This window comes from Hyaena hyaena, unplaced genomic scaffold (assembly GCF_003009895.1).
Source record: "Hyaena hyaena isolate Hyena2069 unplaced genomic scaffold, ASM300989v1 scaffold_151, whole genome shotgun sequence".
NCBI lineage: Eukaryota > Metazoa > Chordata > Mammalia > Carnivora > Hyaenidae > Hyaena > Hyaena hyaena.
In genome coordinates, this window is record NW_024080783.1 from 1,989,152 (window position 1) to 2,015,650 (window position 26,499).

Sequence of the window (26,499 nt, forward strand, 5' to 3'; positions counted from 1 at the left end):
TGGGTAATTGTAGTTGCAATTAAATCAGGTTTGAATGTGGTAAGAACAGCAAGAGTGGGGAAGAACAGGGAGCTCTGGAAGTGTAGAGGAGGGGCTCTTCACCCAATCTGGGCTATTGGGTATGGGGGGGGGGTTGAGAAAAGCTTCCCAGCAAAGAGAAGTGCTGAGCCAAGGCTTGATGAGTGAATTTGTCAAGTGCAAAAGACTAGAATCCCAGAGTAGTCCTCGCAGAAGAGCACCTGAATAATGTTGAGTGGTAAAGTGGTTCAGTCATCCTTCTGATGATCCATTTGATTCTGCCGCTCCCTTGCTTCGACTTTGGTTAGTTTATCCTCTGAGTGTCGGTACCTCCTCTTTAAATGGGACAGCAACATGTACAGGGTGGTTGAAGGTTAACTGAGATAATGCAAGTAGAGTGCTTAGCGTCATGCCTGGCACATAGAAACAGTAGTGGAAGCAGTACAGTAATGATGTTATGAGAGAGCCAGAGCCGAGTTTGTTCAGTCGGCTGCAAGTAGTTCTGTACAGCTGGATGTTCGGGTATAAGACTGCAGGAGGTGAGGCTAGGTGGCGGATAAAACAGTTGCTTGGTAGGTGGGCAGGGTTCCAGATCATTGAGGTATATGAACGTGAGGCAATTAATAGTGGAATAGCATGGCAGAACCAGGACATTTCCATGGTAATATGTTAAGCTAGATCATGAAGTGTTCTGGGAAAACTTGGGTCCATATTGGAAAATTGGCTCCGAATATGGTATTCTCAGCATCATTATGTGTACTGAATTAGCAGTGAGTGTTAATAGGACAGAAATAGGATTTTTCGGTTCCTTTAGCCAAGTAGTTAAAAATATTGAGCATCTTGAAGAGTAATGGAGGAAATAAGCAGTCTCAAGGTAGTCCCAGAGACTCTCTGGAAATTGTTATAGGCTTAGTTGTTTATAGGCTTAATGAAAATATTAAGAGGCTCTTGGCCATTTGCATTTAGAAGAGACATTTTTAAATTTTTTTTTTGATTTGCAGAGAAATAGAAAATGCTTCCATCTGCATTGGCTTCACTGGCCCTTAAAATAACTTATGTATATTTGTTGGTGTGTTATATAACTTGTCACAACATTAGTCACCACTGCTTCCATAAGGCAACATGTAAGTGATCATGGATAAGCATGACTATAACTTATAATTATAGTCCAATTTGTTCTTAGTGTTTTAGTCAGCTTTTTGCTTTTTTTTTTTTTTTTTAAAGAAACTGTCATAATCTTTGGCTCCACGTAATAGAACTCTGGCAGCTATTTGAATGGAGTGAAAACCTTAGGTAGTTTTATTATTACTCATTAGAATGAGGCAGTAACCATGGATAGCAGTAGGAGAGGAGTAAGCTTCAGCACTTCTACAAATGCTTTTCCTTTGAAACCTATTTTATTGCAAAAGCGTGGTGGAAATGATGAATTCTTGAGGTATCCCTTAGGTTTATTTTATGTTGAACGTATGAAATTATTTAGAAGAAGAATTCCATTTAACTAGATCCATGGTTCATTCTTAAAGTGGGGTCACTAGTCCAGCAGCGTTGCTATTACCTGTCAGTAAGCAGATACTTGGGTACTTGTTAGAAATGCTTATTCTTGGGTCCTACCCCCTCTCCACCCTCCCAACTCTGGAGTGGGGCTGGAAATCTCTTTTCACATGCTAAAGTTTGAGAATCACGGAAGTGTATAATCATTCCTGTCATTTATTGAAATCTTTCAGACCCCAGGAAGGCTAGTCTGTACTTCCTTTATTCCTTCTACTCAATGTTTGATTCTGGCTAATGTGCCAGGCACTGTTTAGGTACCTGGGAAACACTAGTGGGTATGATCGATGAGATCCTTGCTCTCCTGCAGTTTACATTTAGAGAAGGGAGGCTGACAATGACCAAGATTGTGATAAGGTATGCTGTGGAAAATTAAAATTAGATGGTAGAGAATGTGTTGGGCAAGGCCTTTCTGAGGAAGTCAAATAGAAGTTGAGGTTTGAATGACAGGAAGGGTCAGCCATATGAAGATGAATGCAAAGACTGTAGATAGGAATGAGTTTGGTGTGTTTGAGGAGCTGAAAGAAGGCAATGTGGCTGGAGTGCTGTGATCAAGAGGGAAACATATGAAATGAAGTTGGAGAGATAGAGGCTAGACCACATAGACCCTTGTAAGGACTTTTCCCCCCTCCTCAGTTGTTTTTTTCTTTTTCTGTTAGAGAGTGAGTGGACATGCATGTGCATGTGAGAGCACAAGTGGGAAAGAGGGGCAGAGGGGAGAGAGAGAGAATCTTAAGCAGACTCCATGCACAGCACAACACATGGCTTGATCCCAGGACTTCTGGGATCATGACCTGAGCTGAAGTCAGGAATTGGACGCTCAACAGACTGAGTTACCCAGGTGCCCCAGTTTTATTTTTTTTTTTTTGGTTAGGATAAAATACATATAAAATTGACCATCTTAACCATTTTGTAGTGTACAGTTCAGTGGTTTTAAGTATGTGCATATTGTCATGCAGCCATCCCCATCATCCATCCCCAGAACTAAGATTTAACTTTGACTTTGTGTGAGATGGAACACTTTGAGGAGGTTTTGAGCAGAGGCCTGACATAAACTGACCTTTGCAATAAATGGATTACTGCCCACTAAGTTGAAATCTGACTGAAGGAGGGCAGGAGAGGAAGCAGCAAGATCAGTCAGGAGGGTATTACAGTCATTGAGGTGAGATGATGCTGACATGGAAAGTTAGTAGGGTTGGGGATGCGGAGAAGCATTCAGATTCTGGGTATATTTAGATGATCAAACCAATGGTATTTGCTGATTGTGGTATGTAAATGATTGGTGCATACAAAACAGAGGGGTCAAAGATGATCCCAAGTATTATTTGGTCTGAATAATTGGTAGATTTCAGGTGATGCAGATTTGAGGAAGAAAAGCACCATTTGTTAAGTTAGAAATGCTTCTTATTGGTTCATGTGGGGATGTTGAGTAGGTAGTTGAATAAGGGAGTCTGGAGTCGGGGAAGGTTGGAGACATGATTTTGGGGCTTGTCAGCATTTGCATGGTAATAAAGCTATGAGGCTGAATGAGATCATCTTCAGTAATGAGTGGAGACCAGGAGAGGTCCAGGACTAAATTCAAGGGTAGGAGAGCTTACATGAGAAGGAATTAACAATGGAGCAGCCGGTAAGGTAGAAAGAGAACCAATAGAGAGTGATATCCTGGAAGGCAAGAGAAGAAGGTGTTTCAAGGAGGGGAAAATCGATCAACTGTGTCAAATGCTGCTGAGAGATTAAGACAAGCCCTGAGAATTGGCCATTTTAGCCATGTGGAGGTGGTTGGTAATCGTGACAAGTTGTCGCAGTGTCGTGGTGAGTCCAAGGGCCTGGTTGAAGTGTATTAGAGAAAAGGAGGAGAAGCAGCAGAGGCAGTGAGTATAGACTTTAGGACAGTCTTCACTTAGATAGTAGGTCTGTACAAAACGCCTCAACCTAGTGGCACAGGTTAATATATCAGAGCTCCAGTGTCTAAAAGGCTTAAGAAAGTTTTGTTTAGGTTTTAGAAGGAATCTTTCTGATGTTCTTTAGATGGCCAAAGAACATTCCTTTTCTTTCATCGAACCCTCCACTTTGAGATCCATTGAATGAAAGGGATGTTTCCATATGATATTTTCCACAATGTTTGGTGGCTAAAGAATGCTGACCTGGTAGAGCTTTTTGTACCCTCCTGCAGGGAAAACTCAAAAAAATTTTAAGATTTTAATTTTTTTATTCCATTTATTTTTTTAATGTTTATATTTGAGAGAGAGAAAGAGAGAGAGAGATCGATCAAGTACGAGCAGCGGAGGGGCGGAGAGAGAGGGAGACACAGAATCTGGAGCAGGCTCAGGCTCTGAGCTGTCGACACCAGGCTCAAACTCATGGACTACAAGATTATGACCTGAGCCAAAGTTGGAAACTTAACCCACTGAGCCACCCAGGCCCCCTTCAGGCTCTTTTAAAACTTCAGTTTACTTTGTTTTATTTAGCTTTTTAAATAAAATGGTCTGCTTTACTGTCTGATTTTAAAATTATGTTTGACAATGTATATTTAATACCTTGAACTTTAGAGCAGCCAACTCCTCACTCCAGGTATTTATTTTATTTAAAGCAAAAGCTTCTCTTTAGTGAAGGAATGATGGTCTTCACAAGATAACTAAATAGACCCTTGATTGACAAAGCACAAAGTTTTCTTACTCCTAAGGAAGGAGAAGGGAGTATTAACATATTTTATTGAATATTAAGATGACATTATTTGTAAAATGCACTGTTAATATGTATTATTAAGAAAGAAAGAGGCCCCTGGGTGGATCAATCAGTTAAGCACCCAACTCAGCTCAGGTCATGGTCTCGTGGTTTGTGGGTTTGAGCCCCATGTCGGGGTCTGTGTTGACCACTCGGAGCCTGGATCCTGTGTCTCCCTCTCTCTCTGCCTCCCTCCTGCTCGTGCTCTGTCTCTCTGTCTCTCAAAAATAAATGCTGTCTTGGAATACTACATGGCAATGAGAAACAATGAAATCTGGCCATGTGTAGCAACATGGATGGACCTTGAGGGTGTTATGCTGAGCGAAATAAGTCAGGCAGAGAAGGACAAATAACATATGTTTGCACGTATAGGAGGATTAGGAGGAACTTAATGGAGGAACAAGGGGGAGAAGAAGGGGGGAAATGGTGGGGGAAAGGGAGAGAGGCAAACCATGAGAGACTCTTGAATGCTGACAAAAACTGAGGACTTATGGATGTGGGGGGGAGGGGGGATGGGCATGGAGGAGGACACTGTGGGGATGAGCACTGGGTGTTATGTGGAAACTAATTTGTCAATAAACTATTTGTTAAAAAAATAAAGAAACTGAACCAGAAAAAAAAAATGCTGTCTATCTCTTAAAAAAATGCTGCCGTTTAGCATTGTAAGATGCAATAGATTGTGAGAGGTGTGGAAATGTGGGGAAAAAGGTTCATCTAGAAACAGTGGAACACAGAATTTGTGTGCCAGGAGGGTGAATTCTGATTCTGTGTTTCTGACTAGCTGTGGGACCACCAGCAAGTCACATAGAATCTCTGCCTCATGCTCCTCAGATAATAATTGATCTGCCTGCCCTCATAGGAGTATAATGAGTTTGAAGTGAGATGAATGAGAGTTATTGTGAAAATTGGAATATACTGAGCAAATTCAAAGTATTTATTTGATTGAAATTAACCATTAGAACTGACCAGGTGACTCAGTTTCTTCTCTGAGCCTTGTTGTCAGGTGTAAAATAGAATTCAGTTATAGACATTTCAAAGTATAACATTGTTTTCTAAACGATTTTCTGTCAATCTGGAACTCAATATGAATTTTAGTTAATCATTTTTTTAAATGTTAAGTAAAATTTTAAAAATGTTTATTTTTGAGAGAGAGAGAGAGATTGAGATTGAGATTGAATAGGCTCCAGGCCCTGAGCTGTCAGCACAAATCCTGATGTGGGGCTTGGACTCACAGACCAGGAAATCATGAACTGGGCTTAAGTCGGATGCTAAACCTACTGAGCCACCCAGGCACCCCTTAAATGTTTGTTTATTTTGATACAGGGAGGGAGAGAGAAGGAGAGAGTGTGTATGAGTGGGGGAGGGGTGGGGAGAGAGAATCCCAAGTAGCACGGAGGCTCAATCTTATGAACTGTGAGAGAACATGACCTGATCCAAAATCAGGAGTAGACACTTAACTGACTGAGCAACCCAAGTGCCCCAATCTGGAAATAACTTTTTACTGTAGTTTCAGAATCAAAGAGAAAATTCAAAGATAGTATAACCTAGTGTTCTCATCATTCAGAATTAACAGCTGTTAATATTCTGTTAGTGCTGTGATCTTTTTCAAACTTATGAAATATTTATGACATAAAGAGGTAAAAGAATATAGTAATGAACATTCATATATTTGACATTGCCAATACAGGTGAAGCCCCCTATGTGGGAACGGTATCTTTAAGTGTTATGTATTTATTTTGAAAGAGAGGGAGAGAGCTTACATGAGCAGGGGAGGGGCAGAGAGAGAGTCCCAAGCAGGTTCCACGCTGCCAGTGCAGAGCCGGATGCAGGGCTCCAACTCACAAACTGTGAGATCATGACCTGAGCCAGAACCAAGAGCTGGATGCTTAACCAAATGAGCCACTCAGGCACCTTGGGAATGGTATCTTTTATTTAGATTAGCACCTTGTCTTCATAATAACCTGTGGTTTAGGGTACTGTTTCTCTTGTTTCAGTCCTTAAAACCTAAAAATAAGCAAGTCGACTGCATCATATGCATTTTATCCTGGGATATGCCGGGAGAAGCTACTTTGTGTTAGTGGTGCCTCGATTTGAGTTTCCTCACAATCCTGCCTGTGGCTTTGGAGGCACAGCTGTGTAAATTCAAAATATGACATCTATGGAATCATAATAACGGCTGGCCTATTATTTGCCTGGCATTGAACCCAGACAGTTTTTGTGTGTTTTCTTTAAGCTTCCCAATAATTCTTCTGCTTAGGTATTTTCATTTTTTATTTATTTTTTATTTTTATTTTTATTTTTTTTTTTTAATTTTTTTAATGTTTTATTTACTTCTAGGAGAGAGAGAGAGAGAGAGGCAGCGTGAGCAGGAGAGGGTCAGAGAGAGAAGGAGTCACAGACTCCGAAACAGGCTCCAGGCTCTGAGCTGACAGTCAGCACAGAGCCCGACGCGGGGCTCGAACCCACGAACCGTGAGATCATGACCTAAGTGAAAGTCGGACGCTTAACCGACTAAGCCACCCAGGCGCCCCGGTATTTTCATTTTTTAGATGAGGAAGGCATGGCTCAGAAGTTGAGGACCGTGGCCAAAGCTCCATAGCTATTAAGTCGTGGAGTTAATAATTTTAATTAAAGTCTACTTTATACCACAGCCCACATGTTCTGTACCCTGCTGCCTCAACCCTTGTCAGTAATCACGATCTGTTTCTTTTGTAGGCAGAACCCAGAGACCACATTTGAAGTGTATGTTGAAGTGGCCTATCCTAGGACGGGTAGCACTCTTTCAGGTATTTGCATGTTTGATTATGATATGTTTATTGTATGAGATAGCTGTGCCTGTGGGATATGCAAATATTCTAAACTAATCTATCTTTAAATGTATTTAATTGTTTTCCTTTTATTTGTGCCCACATCATCTCAAGGAATAGAGAATAAGCACAGTGAACAATTTAAATTATGAGTCCCTGCTATAGCAGGCTTGAAGTTTGGCTCTTTTCATTGTAACCATTGGGTTTTGGTTTGTATCTTTCACAGATGCCTGGAAGTCAGCTGTTTAATATGAAATATTGTCACTTTGCTAATGAGGAAGGCTAAGGATTAGGTTACAAAATAACGTAAAGGGCAATCTCTGCCACTAAACTGGAAGGAGATGTTTGAAATGGATTTCATGTAGTATAAGTTTTATGTCTGCTGGTAAAAGAAGATTGGAAATTAGTTGAAAGAAATACCTTCTCTGGCTTCAGCTTTTGGAATAATTTGGACATGTATTCCTGGACAAACAGGGTCTTGATAAAGTCAGAGTATCTTGCAAAGGCTACTATTACTGCTCAACCTAAAATCTTTCTTGGTTAATGAGGAAAAAAATACCCCCCCAACCTAGTGCTGTTTTTCTTGGTGAGTAAGAGAGAGATGCTTTTGCCAGAGGTGTGTCAGGGAACAACTCTTGGTCCACACACACAGACAATTGTGTTGTTACTTGGTGTTTAAGGAGAGTGAATTTACTTGGATTAGAAACTTGGAGTAATCAGGATTTCAGTGGTAGTTATGCTCTTAATTGGCTCTGCAAGATTTTCAGCTTCATTATGTTAGACTGTAACACTCCTGAAATAGCTACCTTTCATTCAGTCTCTGTTGTCCTATGTGCTTGACATACGTAGTCTATCCTTATATCCTTTAGAGGCAACTGTCTTACCTCTAAAGATAGTTGGGTGGCATCTTCATTATACTGATGAGAAAATGAAATCCCTGGTCAAATAACTTCCCAAGATCACATAGGTACTGTGTGGAATAACTAAGATTTTCGGTTCAAGTCTTCTTTACTCTGCTAAGTTGCCTTCTTGAGGACAGTGACTATGTTGGGCAGGTCTCTCCATGTCACCTGCAGAGCTTTGCAGAAGGTCACTGATAATTGTTAAAAATGCATGCATTTCTGTTAATATCAAAAGTGAGATAACCGTGTGCTTCACTTTCTGGATTATCGAATGAAGGCTGTGAACCATGTTACAAATCTGTGATTGTTCTAGAAGCAGAACGTTAATATCCATGTCCCGTTATGCCTCTTATTCTGCATCCCGTTGCGTGGGGATGCGTCTGTTAGGTGTGTTCCTGCAGCACCTTCTCTGTAGGCTGACTTTACAGAGTAACCATTTGAGGACGGCTGTGAGTCGACAGATACATTTAAGGGCAAAGTTTTTCTTGTTTCTACAGTTGCTAATATTTCTTCTTGCAATGTTCTAGGATTTCTTCTCCCCCTTGAAGTGAAAGTGAATTTTTTTTCGAATATGAACAAAACGAGAAACACAACAATATGATGGAAAAATGGACCAAATTCAAAGTCTTTATCTTCTCCTGTCGCAGTCACTAGTTCCTCTCCCCACAGACCACGTCTTTCTTGTTTAACCTTTTAGTGTATTTTAAAAACTTTTTATTATGAAAGTATTTTAAAATATGAAAGTTGTAAGAATGGTCCAGTGCATATGCCCTTTCTTTGGATTCATCAGTTACCATTTTGCCATATTTGCTTTAACACTCCATATGTGTACACGTATTATTTTTGCTGAGCCATCTGAGAATAAGTTGCAGACACAGCGACCCTTTACCCCTAAATACTTCAGAATATATCTCCCAAGAATTTTATTACATAACTCTAGTACAGTTATTGAAATAAGAGAATTAAATGTTGATATAATGTCAGTTGTCCATATTTAAATTTAATCAGCTGTCCTAATAGTATCCTTTATAAGGTTTTCATTTCTGATGCAGAATCCCATTAAGGATCATGGAGTCCATTCAGTTTCACATGTATTTAGTTTCTTTCAGTAAAGAATGGTTTTGCAGTCTTTCTTTACCTTTTAGAACAGACACGTTTTGAAGAAGTTAGGTCTGTTTGGCAGAAAGTCTCTAGATTTGGCTCTGATCATCTGATGATTAGATTCAGGTTATGGATTTTTGGCAGGGGTCTCTGTGATATTGTGTGTCAGATCAGCAGGCACATGATGTCTGCCCCGTTACTTGGGGGAAAGAAGTACATGAAACTTCTATGTATAGTTGAACAAAAATTATCAAGTCAGTGCCCATGTTACTGCTGTCCAGGCTAAGGAATATAATGTTGCATGGGTCTAAGGAAATTTTGTTTCTGGCAGGAGGAGTCCTTGCCCTGGCCCAGTGCTTCAGTGGGCCCTGCTTTGGCCATCTTCCGTGGGGCAGTCTCTGGGAGTCTATGGGACATGCCCACTTAGAGCCAGAGCTCTTCCATGCCAGACCACACTTAAGTACCTAGGATCTCAGAATTTCTTGCCCAAATGGCCCTGAGCTTATTTCCAGAGCCTGTGTGAGTCCCTTTCCTAGGATCCGTCCTTCTGAGGGTGGTGTGAGCTGCTGGTGTATACAAGGAACGGCCTGAGTATGGCTGTTTGTGGAGAGTAGTTTGTGGGATGGCGGTTGGACTTGTGAGTGGAGGTGGCTGCATGCTTGTGTGTGAGATCCTTGGCAGTGTGGGAGGGAGAAGGGGGTGATGAGCAGTGGGCCAGTGGCCAGTTCTCCCTGTACCACCATGTTTCTGTACAGAACTCTAAGGAATCCAAAAATTCTCTTGTGAATCTGCCTTTCCAGGCAATTATAAAGGTATATTTGTCATGATAGGAGGATAGAACGGATTTTATTTAATAGTTTGTAAGCTTGTTTCGTATCTTTTAAATATTTACTCGTGGGTATGTGGGCCTCAATCTGTACTCTTGCTGAGGCCTTGTAAGTGTTGGAGGTGGGTTTGGTTGGCACCCAGGGGTCCTTCCTTTCCTTTCTCCAGAGGTAACAACTATCCTGACTTTTATGGTAATCATTTCTTTGTTTTTCTATACAGTTTTACAACATAAGGATGGATACCTCCTTGAAAATGTAACTTAGTGCCTGTTTCTGAATTTTATAGAGGGAGAATTATTCTTTGTGTAGTTTTGCTCTTTTACTCAAGATTATGTGTGCAAGGGTCCCTCATGTTGTGTGTAGTTGTAGTCATTCATTTTCCTGGCTGTTAATACACGATAGGATTAGATCCATTTTATCCATTCCACTGTTGAAAGCACTTGATGTTATTTGCAGTTTTGGGTTATTACAAGCAATACTTCTGTGACCTTTCCTTATCCATGAATCCTGGCATGCTTAAACATGTATTTCCTTAGGATACATACTATACTTGATTACTGGGTCATGCTAAACTGTTTTTCAAAATTGACCGTGCTGGTCCATACTCCCTCCAGCAGTGTTTCAGAATTCTTATTGCCCTACAAACTTCGTCAGCCCTTGGTACAATTAGATTTGTTGATTTTTGCTAACTTGATGGTTCTATAGCAGCATCTCCTTATTGTTTTTACTTGCATTTTCCTGATGACTAATGAAACCAAGCACCTTTTATTTAGTGGTCTCTTGAATAGCTTCTTTTTTAAAAGTGCCTGTTCAAGTCTCTTGCTAATTTTTCTTAGAGAGTTTTCGCCTTTTCCTCATTGATTTATAAGATTATTTTTATATTATGGATGCCAATTATCTGGTTGTATGTATTACAAATATCTTCTTCCACTGTATGGTTTTTTACTCTCTTTATGTTACCTTTGATCAAAACTTCTTGATTTTAATGTAGTACAGTTGGTCAATGTTTTCCTACCCTCAAGATATGAAGATATTTTCCTCTAAGAAATTTATAGTTTTGCCTTTAGGTCTTTATTAAGGATTTTAATTTTCTACTAGATGACTAGCTGATTTAAAAATTGGGAAAGTAGGGGACGTCTGGGTGGCTCACTTGGTTAAATGTCTGACTCTTGATTTCGGCTCAGGTCATGATCTCAGGGTTGTGAGATGGAGTCCCATGTAGGGCTCAGGCTCGCACTGGATGTGGAGCCTCCTTAAGATTCTCTCCCTCTATCTGACTCTCCCCCCACTCACGGTGAACCTGCGTGTGCATGTGTGCGCTCACTCTTTCTCAAAAATAAATATTAACCTTAAAAAGAAGATTCTCTCCCTTCCTCTCATTCTGAGCCCCACCCCTCTTCAAAAAATTGGGAAAGTAATAGGGGCACCTGGCTGGCTCAGTCAGTAGAGCGTGTGACTCTTGCTGTCAGAGTCCTGAGTTCAAGCCCCACACTGGGTGTGGAGTCTACTTTCAAAAAAAAATTGGGAAACTAAGGCTGAATCACTGGGATCCACTACTCCTTTACTTAAAACATTTTAATGAAATGATCAGGAACTTACTTTTAGGAGTGCCTGGTTGGCTAGAGCGTGCAACTCTAAATCTTGGGGGTTGTAAGTTTGAGCCTTACGCTAGGTGTAGAGATTACTCAAAAATAAAATCATAGAAAAAAAAATAAAATGATCACGTACTTCTAAATCATACCTAAAAACAAGTTCACACACAAAAATGACAGAGGTGAGAAAGGCCAGTAAGAAAAATTACTAAACTTTAAAAAGAGTTCTTTTTCCCTGATTACCTACCTTAATGTCTGCATTACTAAAGATGTCTCTGTGTACTGTGCTCTGAAGAGCATCCCATGACATCCATGGAAGGGACATGTGATCTGTCAGTTTCACTTAGTGCATCAAGACCTATGACACTCACTGAATGGGGCACCTTGGAAATGTTGTGCCAGTAAGAGTTGTGAACACAAACTGAACTCATGGTGCCGCTTGCTTTCTTTGAGAGCGTATAAGATTTCCTAGTTGCTCTTACCAGAGAATAAGCTGTCACTTAGTATTTGATTTAAGGTACCTTTTGTCTATTTCTACAGCCTTCTTGTTTTTAATAAAACTTACTATGTTTGCCTTTTCCTGATATTATTGAGTGCGTTATTTTTTGTCACTTGAAATGATTACAAGGAATCTCCCTTAAGATTAGTCTTTGTTCCTTGGTTCTGCATCTCTGATCTCTGCCAGAGTATCTGAGCAAACTTAGGTATAAACCTTACGCTATACAGTACTGGTGTCTGGGCATAATCTTCTCTTTGAAGTTTGTTTGCATCCCCCAGAGGGATTAATTCCCTGCTGTGAGAAGGTGGGTTAGAAAGCACTGAAACTACTTTACCGGTCTTTAATTGGAGGATTTAGTATACATTTTGTTCTATAAACTTCTGTGGGAGTTTCATTCTTACAATTTTTCTTATATTGTATGTTATATTCTCATTGTAAATAAAAAATTAAAGATTTTCTGAAGTTATTTGAGGTTATTGACCGATTATCCCAGCTTGTGTTTTTTTTTTCTATTTAAATTTTTAGTAGTTTGTTTTCTGAGTAGGTTTTACAGATGTATATGATTTAAACATTTTTGAAAAATTAGAGAAAAATCTTCACTCGGGGTAAACACTATTAATGTTTTGGTATATTTATTTCCTTGTAGTCTTCTTTTGTGTGTAAGTGTATATAAATAAAACATCTAAACTTTTCCCTGAACTCTTGCTGTATGAATATGTGTTTTCCTTGCCCTCTCCCCCAAATCGTGAAGCTTTTTCTGAAATTATTACTATAGCTTTGTGAAAATCCTTTCAGTTGCTATGAATTATTATATCATGTTTATGAGCAGTATTAACTTATAATTAGATCTTTAGGCTGTTTCCAGAGTTCTCTTGTTGTAAATAATGCCGGCAGACATCTCTGTGTACAGTGCTTGGTACTTAGGTGTGTGATTTTAAAAAGAAGCTAGAACATTTCGAATAGAGATTTGATCTCCTTTGTTCTTTGTTTTTATGCTTCTTTGGCCACGTCCCGTTTCGTGTACTCCCATTTATGCGTTTGTTCAACAAGCCACCTTTTCACGGGGATCCCAGAAAACGAATAGAGTCGTCTCGAGTTGTGAAAGCTCCCAAAGCTGAGTTTAGCCTGCCTGACAGAAGGTCTCGGAAGAGGGTGCTCTTGCAAGAGGGATGAGCCGGCCGGTCCCATGATCAGATGGTACTGGCCCTGCTGAAACTCTGGAATGCATTCCAGACACAAGTGTCTTCTTACAGCTGGCATCCTGGAGCCACTCTGCTCGGGCAGCCGCTCAGCCCTGGGAGACTGGCAGCGGCATCAGGCTCTCCAGGCTGTCCGAGCCCCCGCCAGCGTCCTGCCGTGTCAGCTCCCCGCCCGGCGTCCTACTGCAGAAGCCCAGTGGCCACTTGGTAAAGAGCAGTGGACAGCCCAGTGAAGACGCTGTTGTGGGAACTCTGGAGGAGTTGGCGCTTCGGTTAGCTGAGGTTTGCAGCTCTAATCAGTTAACATTAAAACAAACCAACAAAAATCCTGGCTTTACAATCTCTCTTAAATATACATTCACATTTCTGAATCAGCAATATCCTGAAGAAAATGGAGTCTCCACCAACCGAAGGGATTGAATGAGCCTGAGCTGTTATATTCTGGATTTGAGCTTTCACTTTTCACGACTCATAATTCTACGAACTTCACCTGGATCTGTGACCCCAGTGGATGCTCAACATTATTAGATATATTTTAAATATTGATTTAAAAAATAACAACTTATGTTGTCTCCTTAGAAGTGGAGTGGAGGGGAAAAAAGGCCCTTTGAGAGTTGTTTTACTTCAGATTAAAATACTATTAGAGGTACTGACTGAATTTACTATCTTATTTCTTTTCAATAATAAGATAATCACAGCAAACTTTTGAAGAATAGTGATAAAGTAGCTGACTTTTATTGAGTCCTTATGAAGTCCCAGTCACTTTTCATAGTATTACTTTGTTACGCCTTAACCCTCTAAGATGGGTCTTATTTTTGAAGAAACTGAGGCTCAAATTGCCTGGGTTGGACAACCACCAAGTTGTAGAATCAGGATTTTAATTTCATTCTTATAGCATCGTCCTGAAAAGTACTGGCTAGTAATACCTGCACATGCAGTAATTAGAAAAATCAGATAACGGAAGGAAAGAAAAATCAGGCTTGTACAGAAAATCAGGGGAAAGGTGGTTTTCATTCATGAACTGTGCAAGTATTTCTTTTTGTTATATTTTTTAAATGAGTCAGCATAATTACTTTAGCTTTTCTTTATTTTTCTTCTCTTGAGTTTACCAGTGAAAGTGAGTCCATTTTTATGGAAAGTGAATCCATTTGTATGGAGTATTACGGTATGAACCATGATTTGCAGTAACATAGGGACAAATTGCCACTCACTCAAAAGATGTGGATACCCTAAAAATCTTTATTTTTCCTGACTCTAAGTACTTGACATGCCTATTGGAAAACTTATTTGGGGTAGAGATATAGAACCTCATCTTACTGTACTTTTAAAAAAAATTTAATGTTTGATACATATTTGAGAGGCAGAGAGAGACAGCATGAGCAGGGGAGGGGCAGAGAGAGAGGGAGACACAGAATCCGAAGGAGGCTCCAGGCTCTGAGCCCAACGTGGGACTCGAACTGGTGAAACGTGAGATAGTAAACAGAACCAAAGTCGGAAGCTTAACTAACTGAGCCACCCAGGCGCCCCTCGTGTACTTTTGAAGCTGATTTTCAAAAGGGATACCTTTGAGAATCGTAATGTGCCTGTATGTTAGTGTTGTTAAAATATTTCTTTAAACTATAGTTGAGCCTAGTGAGAGCTCATTGTATTAAAGCTTTTGCCCACCACCTAATTAAGAAGTATTAGCTGAATTATATAGGTAAGAAAAATAGCGTTCCATGAGAGCAGAAATGATAACTTTCCTGTACCTGTCTCTTCCAACAGCTAGAACAGTACCTGGCATATAGTAGGGCCTCAGTAAGTACTGGGTAATTAATGCCTAGAGATAAGAAGTGACTTATCCACAGGACAGAATTGAGGTGTGTGTGTGTGTGTGTGTATTTTTAAAGTTTATTTATTTTGAGAGAGCTCACACATGCGGGGGAGGGACAGAGAGGGAGGGAGAGAGAATCCCAAGCAGGTTCTGTGCTGTGAGCACAGAGCGGGGTTCGAACTCATGATCTGAACTGAAATCAAGAGTCAGAGGCTCAACTGAACTGAGCCACCCAGACACCCCCCAGAGTTGGGACTTGAAGTCTAGTCTGTGTTCTTCACACAAGTTTATGAAAACTGTCATGCAAATTATATGTGTGAGTACAGCTTAAAGCATAAATGAAAATGCACATACCACCACTCAACTTAGGAAATAGAACATTTTGTATTTTTTTTTTAATGTTTTATTTATTTCTAGGAGAGAGAGAGAGAGAGAGACAGTGTGAGCAGGGGAGGGTCAGAGAGAGAGGGAGTCACAGACTGAAACAGGCTCCAGGCTCTGAGCTGGCAGTCAGCACAGAGCCCGACGCGGGGCTCGAACCCACGAACCGCGAGATCATGACCTAAGCGAAAGTCAGACGCTTAACCGACTAAGCCACCCAGGCGCCCCGAACATTTTGTATCTTTGAAGCCCCTCTCAAGTTGCTTTCTTTACTGAGAGCACATTTTGAGTTTTACCTTAATTGTGTATGCTTGCTTAGAGCTTGTGCTTTTTATTACACTATGCTGATGCTCTAAATTGGTGATGTAGAATGACTTCGAATTGCTGTTCTTAAAAAGTCACAGAAAGTGAGCCATATATTTTCTTAATGTTTAGTTATTTGAAGCTGATTCCAGACTTCTTCCTAAAGTGTGCAATTTAGGGGCCATCTGGGTATAAATTACAATATAGGAGAGTCTCAGGATTTTTGGTAATTCACGGCAGTATGACTCGTGCTGCACTGGTGGCTCCCAGCGTGAGGCCTTTGGCCTTCTAGGTGGACCAGCGATCCGTTGATCTACTAAACCATAGAATCCACATGAGCAGCAAGTTTGTTGATACAGATTTTAGTTTCCTCAAAATACAGTTTGAGTCTCATTTTGTCAACTATGAAATGGAAGCTTTAATAGTACCTACTTTATTTAGTTGAAAGATCAGATGGGAGTGCACCGTGCATGAGACATGGAAACTTCTCAATAAACGAGAGCTGTTACTTATCATTTGTTTTAAAAGGTATTTTTAGAGAAGGTTTAGGTTCACTGCAAAACTGAGAGGAAGTTACAGAAGTTTCCTCTATACCCCCCTGCTCCAGGCATGTACTGTCTCACCCGTTGTCAACATGTCCCACCGAGCGGGACATTTGTTAACTACCCAAGAACCTACACTGACACGTCATAACCACCCCAAGTCCATTGTTGATGTCCTGGTTTACTCTTGGTGTTGTATATTCTGTGGTTTTAGAGAAATGTGTAGTAACTGGGCCCATCACTACAGTCTCATCCAGAGTATTTCAATGCCATGAAAGTCCTCCGTGCTCTGCCTATTTATCCCTTCATGCATCCCCAACCCCTGGCAGCCACTGGCCTTTTTTGTCTCCATGATTTGGCCTTTTCCAGAATGTCGTATAGCTAGAATTATACACTATGTAGTCTTTTCAGATGGGTTTCTTTCCCTCAGTAGTATACACTTAAGGTGACTCCATGTCTTTTCTTGGCTCCCTAGCTCCTTTCTATACAAGGTTTAATCACACTGCATTGTCTGGATGTGCTACAGTTTATTTACGCATTCGCCTACTAAAAGACATCTTGGTTGCTTCCAGGTTTTCGCAGTTATGAATAAAGTTGCTACAAGCATTCACATGCAGGTGTTTGGATGGACATAAGTTTTCAGGTTCTTTGGGTAAATACCAAGGATGTGATTGCTGGGTGGCAAAAAAGTATGTTTAGTTTTTTTAAGAACCTGGCAGCTTGTCTTTCAAAGTAGCTGTACCCTTTCGTATTCCTGGCAGCAGTGAAGTAGGGCTCCTACTGCTCCGTATCCTCACCAGCATTTGGTTTTGTCATTTGTTCCAGATTTTGGCCATTCTAATACGTGTGTAGTGGTATCTTGTCTTACTTTATTTTGTTGTATTTTATTAAAAAAAAAAAAACTTTTTAAAAATCTTCATTCATTTTTGAGAGACAGAATACAAGCAGGGGAGGAGCGGAGAGAGAGGGAGACACAGAAACCTAAGCAGGCTCCAGGCTCTGAGCTGTCAGCACAGAGCCCAGTGCAGGGCTCGAACTCCCCAACTGTGAGATCATGACCTGAGCTGAAGTCAGACACTCAGCCGACTGGGCCACCCAGGCGCGAGCTGAAGTCAGACACTCAACTGACTGGGCCACCCAGGCGCGCTGCTATCTTGTTTTAATTTGCATCTCCTGATGACATATGTGGAACATTTTCTCACGTGCTGATTTGCCATCTGTATATCTTTTTTGGTGAGGTGTCTGTTAAGGTCTTTGGCTTACTTTTAAAATTTGGGTTGTTTTCTTACTGAGTTTTTTTTTTTTTTTTTTAAGAGAGAATGTGCATGAGTGGGGGAGGGGCAGAGAGAGGGAGAGAGAGAATCTTAAGCAGGCTTCATACTCAGCACAGAACCTGACGCAGGCTCAATGTTATGACCCTGAGGTCATGATCTGAGCCAAAATCAAGAGTCGGTCACTTAACCAACTGAGCTACCCATGTGCTCCTCTTTTTTTTTTTTTTTAACGTTTTATTTATTTTTGAGAGAGAGAGAGAGAATGTGAGCAGAGGAGGGTCAGAGAAAGAGGGAGACACAGAATCTGAAGATAGGCTCCAGGCTCTAAGCTGTCAGCACAGAGCCCGATGCAGGGCTCGAACCCACGAACCATGAGATCATGACCTGAGCTGAAGCTGGATGCTCAACCGACTAAGCCACCCAGGCTTTTTTTTTTTTTTTTTTTTAAATTAATCCCAGGTGCCCCTCTTAACTGAGTTTAAGAGTTCTTCGTATATTTTGGATAACAGTTATCAAATGTGTCTTTTGCAAATATTTGCTCCCAGCTTGTGTCTTGTCTTCTCATTCTCTCCACAGTGTCTTTGGTAGAGCAGAAGTTTCTAATTTTAATAGAAGTTCAGATTATCAGTTCTGATCTGTGCCTGTGGTGGTATATCTACAAAGTCTTTGACCTAGGGTCATCTAGATCTTATCCTGTGTTATCTCTAGTAGTTTTATACTTGTGTGTTTTATGTTTTGGTGTATGAAACATTTTTTAAAGAAAAACTTTTAAAAGTTTTTTGAGGGGGGGGGGAATGTGCATGTACAAGCAGGGGAGGGGCAGAAAGAGAGAGAGAATCCCAAGCAGGCTCTGTGCAGAGCCTGGCATAGGGCTTGATCCCACAAACTGAGATCATGACCTGAGCCAAAATCAAGAGTCAGACACTTAGCTGGCTGAGCCACCCGGGTGCCCTGATCTATGATCCATTTTGAGTTAATTTTTGTGAAGGGTGTAAGAAAGGTCCGTGTGTAGATTCAGTTGATTACATGTGGATGTTCACCTATGCCAGCATCATTTGTTGAAAAGACTAACTTATTCCTTTGGCAAAGATCAGTTACTATATGTGGGTCTCTTTCTGGGTTCTCTATTCATCTGTCTATTCTTTCACCAGTACCATCTTGTGTTGGTGACTGTAGCTTCATAGTAAGTCTCAAAATCAGTCAGTTAGTGTTGGTCTTCCAACTTTGTTCTCCCTAATAGTGTGTTCACTCTTTTGGATCTTTTGCCTCTCCATGTAAACTTTCGAATCAGTTTGTCAGTATCCACAAAAAACTTGCTGATATTTTGATTGTGACTGCATTGAATCTACAGATCCAGTTACACAGAGCTGACATCTTGACATTGAGTCATCTTATCCATGAATGTGCAGTATCTCTCCATTTATTCAGTTCTCTGATTTCATTCATCAGAGTTTTGTAGTTACCCTTATGTAGTTCTTGTACATTGTTAGATTTATACCTAAGTAACTTATTTTAAAGTACTACTTTTGTTTCAGTCAAGAGTTCAGATCTGCATAGAACTCTGTTATTCAGCAATTGTTAATCAAGCTAATACAGCTGAAAAATGGGAAGTAAATAAAAGTAATGAGCCAAAGTAGATTTCTCAGAATCCACACATTTAAACTTAAATCTTTTATTCACGGAAAAGCCCTTTACTTATGTCCTATGTGCTTTGGTTTGCCCTGAGGATTTTTCTGTATTATATTGCTCAGCAGAGTTAATGATAATGTTGATAACATTATATCATTGTATTAGTCAGGATTCTTTTTGTTGTAAGTGGAAGAAACCCAATGAAATCTGGCTTGAGCAAAGGAGGGGATTTACTGCTTCTCAATACCGAGAAGTGTAGTGGTAAAACTGGCTTTTGGTTTTGGGACGTCTAGGTCTTCTATTTATGTTTTCAGAAATTTGTCATCTCTTTATCTCTTGGTTTTCTGTCTAATGTGTTGGGTTCATTTCTGGGCAAGTGCTTCCCATTCAGTGCCAAAGATGGCTACTGGCAAATCCAAGTTTATATTCTATCAGTTTAGTCACCCGAGTGGAAAAAGAGGATCTTACATTATTTTGAGCCACAGACCTAGGGCTGATTGTAACAGGCCCAGTTTGGGTCATAGGCTGATTTGTGAACCAGTCACCAAGATTTTAGGTGAGGACTCTGAAATGTTGATTGGGTGATGAGGGAGTATGTGTGTGGGGGGCCTGTTGAATGCCACCTGGATTCTATAGTCTGATAGTGGGACAGTGTAGCTCTGCAGAGAAAATCTGGTGCTGTTAGCAGAAGAAGGGAGAATGGATGCTAGGCAGCCAAAGCAGATGTCCATTGCAGTCATCAAGAAAATGTTTTATTCAAAATATTCTTTTCAAAAAAGCAGTGAGATGTATAATCTAGCTTGGAAAGATTTACAACCAAAATGTTTCAGTGCTTAAAAGTATAGGTCTTTAGCTTCTTCAGAAATTGCCAGGAGTCTGTGACTGAGATCTTATCATTATACATCTAATTTTTAGAGTTCTTTAATCAAGTATTCTTTGAGCACTCACATTTAGGTTAAGCACGGTGCTAGACTCTCTGGAAAGTGGAGTGTAAGCTCTATAAAACAGGAACTAGACCTCATATTTTAAATGCTTAGGAGACTTTTTTTTTTTTTTTTTTAAACCTTTAGGAAATTGTATTCTAGCTTTTGAACTTCTCTGGTATTATTTCACAACACATTTTGCATTTCCTTCTTTATGTTACATTGAAAGCATGCAGTGTGCTCAAAGGCTTTCATTAGAAAAAGAAAGCTTTACTGAAGATTTCACTATGAGCTTGCTTTGCCCAGCAGGAAACTGTAATAAGTTGCTTGATTTAAAGACAGTTTTCTTACCTTTAATGTGTTCATAGGCATTAGAATTTTATGCTATCACAAAGCCTTATTTGAAGAGAAAATAGATGCAGATGAATTGCTGTCTAGATTGTAACAATGTCATTAAGTATCTTCATGGATAATTTGTAATAAAAACAATGTAATGGGAAAGACTGTAAAGGCTTTGAAACCCGAGTTCTTCTGCCACTCACTAATTGTTTGACCTTGGGGAAGTTATTAAACTGAATTCTAACTTGGCCATTGTTTAAATTGGGCTTATATCTATTTGGCAGGTTGTTTTGTGAATTAGAAACAATATACATTTAAATACCTAACGTAGAAACTGGTACAAATTAGGCATTCTTGGGGTGACTGAGTTAAACATTATCCTTAAGCGAAAAACAAAAAGCAGAAAACCTAAACTCCAAACCAAAACCAAACAACAAAACTTCCTGCAATCGTGATTTTGTTAAGAGAATAAATCTTCCTTCTGATAGAATTAATTTAAATTCCTTTTAGAAAGGGCTCAAGGGGTGCTTGGGTGGCTTAGTCAGTTAAGTGTCCAACTCTTGATTTCTGCTCAGGTCATGATCTCATGGTTCGTGAGTTTGAGCCCTGTGTCGGGCTCTGCGCTGACAACAAGGAGCCTGCTTGGGATTCTCTCTCTCCCTCTCTCTCTGCCACTACCCCCACTTGCTCGTGTGCGCATGCTCTCTCTTTCTCAAAAATAAACAAACATTAAAAAAAAGGCGTTCAAATACTAGAATAATAGTAGGATGAAGATTGAAACTTGATGAAAAGAAAACTGAATGATCAGTTTTTCTTTCAGAAAATGTAGGATTTATTTGGTGCTTCCAGAAAAGCATACTTTGGATAATTTCACATGATTAACTTATACATATATTTTCCTTCACTTACATATTACATTTAAACTTTAACAAAAACAATGATAAATTCTCAGTTACCAGAGTTTCTTATTTAAAGTGACTTCTTGTGAGGAGAGCAAGATACCAAGAAAATAAGCTGGTATCAGAGACTTAATAATTAACAACCTATTTCTGAAATTTGGTATAGTTTGTGTATATGTAGCTCAATTCTCTGTCCTTAGTAGTAATCATCACTGATAGTCAGAATGATGGACTTGGGTTCTAAAACATGAAAGAGTTTTATTAATTTGTTAGATTGTACTTTTATGAAAGGAAAATTGACAAAAGAATTTGGGAAAGATTTTCTACAAAGACTGAAATGAAGAATATTTTCATGATGGCTGTCGGTGAAGTAGAAAATCAGCTAAGCAAAACATTTAACTTAGTCCCTCTTCCTACTAAATGGCTTGGCTAATGAGAGTTTCTCTCCTCCCTACCCCCGCCCCAAATTTCAAACGTATAATTAGCAAAATCTAAGAGCATGGTTTTTAGAATCAGATCATTGGGATTCAGATTTCAGTTATACCACTTATGACTTCTGTTGCTGTGTGATTTTGGGCAAATTACTAATCTCTCTCCTTTGCTTTAGTTTCCTGAACCATAAAATGGGGGTGATGATAATAGTATCTCATAGTGTTGTTATAAAGGTTAAATGAGAAATAAAAATTAAAGAATTAAACATAGGACATGGCTGAGCACTTCTCAGTTTGAGCTTTCATTAAAGAAAAATAGGTTGAATTTGTTTTGTTTCTTCCCACTAGAAGCTGAGGGTCACTGCGGGGCCGAGATGGGGTAATGTCACCTGCTCCTCTTGTGGGTTCTTTCCTTCTGTACCCGTGATCGAAGGGCATTAGGACTGGATCTAAGGCAGCCCCAGGCCCAAGGCCTTTGGGAGGCTTGACTAGGTTTCTCTGTTGCCTCCAGCCGCCCCTGCAAGTCTGGTTTAGGTTTTTAAAAAGTTCTTAATCCCTGGGGTGGGCCCAGGAACAAGCTGACCTAATTTCTCTTGTGTTTGCTGAATGGAGATTGAGTTGACTCAGGTTTTATTTGGGCTTCCCTGGATCTCATGCAGGATAAAAGCTCAGGTCTAGACCAATTTAAATTGAGATTTAGGGCTGACTACTGTTCTATTTCCTCCTTTTTGTTTAGGGAGATATTTTTATATCACACTACATTCCTCCAGCAATATTTGTAACAAGCCTGCTGAGTGATAGGTGCTGGGGTGTGGCTGGGGAGGGGATTCCAGACAGAAGGCAAAGTATTTGCAAAGCTATGGAAGAATACTTTTTTTATTAATAAAAATATGATTTTTAGTCAGATTATGATCAGTTTGAGGGGACCCTGGACATTCATACTCAGCCTGATTGTTCTGCAAGAGCAGAGATCTTTATTTGGTTCACTGATATGTCCCAACCACCTAGAACAGTGAGTGGTGCTTAGTAGTAGATATATTTGTTGGAAAAATGAATTAATTGACACAATTCCAATTGATTAATTAACACAGTTCCGAGTTGAGGATCACTGGATTCTGTGATTGCAGTGAGGATCAGTTGATTGCGGTGAACCTTGATGTTTTGATCAGTCTCTGTGGTTTGATTGTAGACTAATGTCTCATGACTGTTCAATTCACTATATTCTGTTTTTTAATGGAAATTTTTGGGCAGAAGTAGAGGAGGGGATTTATGTTAGAAGCAAGAGTTATCTTAGTTTTCTCCAGCACTTTTTTTGGAAGAGGTTTTCTGCCTTTTCTGTGAGCAGATGTGCTCAGGATAAAAAGTTTAAAGGAAGGCACACTCACATTCGGCTCACTAGGTGAGGAATGCCTTTTCCTCTTCATTTAGTAAGTGTCCATCAGACTTCCCAGAGTACAATGAGGCATTTACCCAAGGCCTCAGCGGCAGCCCATACTTTCTGCATTTTAGGCTTTTTCTGCCACCCCTGGGAAACTGCCTGGTGGTCTGGCATCATGGGAATTTGTCTCACTAAAAGCTCCTTCCCCACCCTTTCCTTCTGGAGAAGCAGTGGGTGTAGTGGCAGCAGCTCTGGCCTTGGCATCTGAATTCTGACCACAACTAATCATAGCATTCTGGCCTTCGGGAAGTTCTTCATCATTTTTGCTGAGTTTTCTCAATTGCAAATATGAGTTTGATAATTCTTAGGGTTGCTGTGAGGACTGAATAAAACACTAACAGCAAAATAATTAACAGTGCCTTGTTAGTTTTCTTCTGTCACATCAAATCATTGTTTTCCACTCTTAGCCTCCTGACACAAAAGGACACCTATGTTTTTCCTAGCTCGGAAAACGTAGTCTTTTAAACATTTGTTAATAACTTTCTGTGTGTATTTGGTGAAGCAATGTGGAGTTTTGTTAATGTGTTTCCAAAAACATGGAAAAGCTACATTAAAAAAAACCCCACCTCATATACTTAATTTAGAAGTTTTCCAGAATCTTTAAGGATCTTCCAAGACTGTTCCTATGCCCGTACTCTGCTTCCTATAGAGGGCATAGCGTGTTTTTGTGTTTACGTGTTGGTGAGTGAGTGAGTGAGCGTGTGTGTGTGTGTGTGAGAGAGAGAGAGAGAGAGAGAGAGAGAGAGAGAATGAAAATATGTGTGGTGAAAGATATTTTAGCTTGCTTTTGTAACTTTAGCTTTCTTTGCAATGTGCCAAAAGTTATTTCTCCCTAGGGAGTGTCTCTTTCAACAGTTTTTGAAGGCAGCATAAATTCTCACTTGGTGTTCAAGGAAGATGGTAATACAATTTAGTACAGCCAGAGTATTTTCTTTAACTTGTTAGGAACCAAAATGTGATTGCAGTGGCGAAGTTGTCAGCCCACTCAAGTTTAACAAGTGTTGGAAGGATTAGTAAAGGAAATGTAGTTTACTCTGCAGCTTTTATGACAAAGAATTTAAAAGGTTTTGCTCTAAGCCCCTCCATGTGTTTCTTCCTTTTCTCCAAAACATACCTCTAAGTTGAAAAGAGAGATGAATCTCTTAGGGAGAAACTATTAACTCTGAGGGAGTTTATCATTGTTTGAGAGGAAGCAGAACATTTACATTTGAATCAGCGCTGAGTGTAGCTTGTGCCCTAATCTCGTTCCTCCTAGAAGTTGGTGAAGAGTTTAAGTACTTCCTACTTTGTGTTCTGGTCCTTGTAGTGCCATCCTAATTTTCTCAGGGATCATAAATTTCCTAATTCAAAGTAAGCAAACTTCGGAGACAATGTGCATTGGCTTTGCTTGGGAATGCTTTCTGTGGTTGTCACAGCTCCCCGAGCAGGGCCATTGGCCAGAACGGTCTCGTTTTCATAGCACGGATTACCAAACTAAAAAATACTATAAAAGAGGACAAAATATTGCAGGGACTGTGAAATAGAGCAGATAAAATCACCTCTGTCACATTCCCACCCCAGAGTTTAGAATATTTCATTTGACATCATTGCGACTGGCATATAGTTTGAAATGAGAAAGTAACACCATGTTTGTCATGAACATTCTGATCAGTTTTTGAAGGCTCTCTCAAAGTCTTCCAGTTTGATTAATCAGTTCTCTATTATTTTACATTATAAATTCAGCCTCCTTTAAAATAAGACACTACTACTCGCAATTTTATGGACTTTTGGGACCAAATCTTTGCTATTGCCTTTTTTTTTTTTTTTTTAAAGCTGTGTGGGACAGGGGAGATGGAGAAGCAGGTAGAGGAACAGGGCTGAGGAGGGCTTTGTCAAAGATAAGCTGTTACAGATGGAAATATTTTTCTAAGTCTGCATCTTGTAAGAAGCCTTAAATTGAGCCATTTTCTGAGTTTAAAAAAATTACGTTTTTGCTCTATCATGAATTAAAGTACAATTTCTTTTAAAAAATTAGACTTTAGGGATTCTTGGGTTATTTTTAGTGCATGCTTCTATCACTGATTTTTATTTTCTTATTTTACTTGAGGACCATCGGTGGATTTAGGTCATTTTAGCTTAAAGAGAATAGGAAGTACCTACGGAAAAGACTTGTTGGTGGGAGAAATTCTTTGTATTTGCTCTTCTGTCTTGTTAAGACAGCTGTGTTCTGGACTGGAGTTAGCTTCTGTAGCAGCTGTGAAGTCCTCACCTTACATAAAATGTTCCCAGTGAACCTTTGTTTCTGTAACTTGGGACTGTCATTCAAATCCATTCCAAAGAAACAGCGTACGTTAATACTTCCTAGGTGTCAGATGAAGAAATCTTGTTGAAACCCAGTAGCCTATTTATATTTATATATGTATATATATATACATACGTACATATATATATATGCATTTTTTTTTTCTTAAAGGAATTTAGACATTTAGGGTTTGGGGAGGTAACCTGTGTTCATTCCTTAGAGATTGGGACAAGAGTTTTGCCTTTGCTGAAAGAGCTTATGTAGTTAGGGACTAGCCTGAAAATGATTTGCCTGGCATTTGCACTGGGCATATTTGGAAAGGAAAGCCTCTTTGCATTGTGCATTTAGAAAAGTGTCTGCAAGCGTGCTTAGAAAATGGCAGCATTTGCTGGTCTTGGCTGTCAATGTCTTGCTGCTACTGACTGTGTTTAACCAGAAAGGGAAACTCAGAGTAGAAAAAGTCTCACTCCCAAGACTTTACAAGAAAACCCCTCTTTGTTGATTTATATATATATATTTTAAAGGAGCTTGACATCTTCATCAAGTTCACAGTGGGCTTGCTTTGTTTGCTTTCTCTTGAATGCTTGATAAGATTTTTCTTCTATTGTTTTGTGCAGCAAGAACAGATCTTTCCATGGCTGGGGTGGGTTTTTTGTAAATCCACAATATGGTCATTGTCTGGTGGTGAATAATTGTGGCTGCTTTTTGTACAACCAGAACTAAGGCTTTGGCTGTGAACAGATTCCTTCTTAGCGTGAAAAGGGACTAATCCATGTAAATACAGCCCCAAAATAAAGCTTTACAGAAAAAGGGGAAGGCCGCTAAGCAGGAGGGCACAGGTCAGCAATTTAACCTTTAACCTAACAAATAAGAAGCATGAAAGTTCCAGAATTGGTTTACAAAAGAAAGCTCCTGTGATCTGTCAGTTTTTCTTTTCAGGAGGGAGCTGGGTGAGAGATCTGACTGACAGCTAGTGCCTTTTAACTGCAGACTGAAATTAACTGCCAAATCGAAACTTGAATATGTGAA

The 26,499-nt window shown here is 39.8% G+C and overlaps 1 protein-coding gene across 10 annotated transcripts in view; it reads left to right on the forward strand.

Annotated features, from left to right (window-relative positions):
• Positions 1–26,499, forward strand: part of DENND1A (DENN domain containing 1A) — a 500,247-nt gene that overhangs the window by 33,309 nt on the left and 440,439 nt on the right. For all 10 annotated transcript variants that reach the window (XM_039239000.1, XM_039238996.1, XM_039239002.1 and 7 more), the window contains exon 2: positions 7,006–7,076. In XM_039239000.1, the coding sequence (XP_039094931.1) occupies positions 7,035–7,076 (42 nt within the window). In that variant the 5' untranslated portion in view covers positions 7,006–7,034. The remainder of the gene's footprint in view (positions 1–7,005; positions 7,077–26,499) is intronic.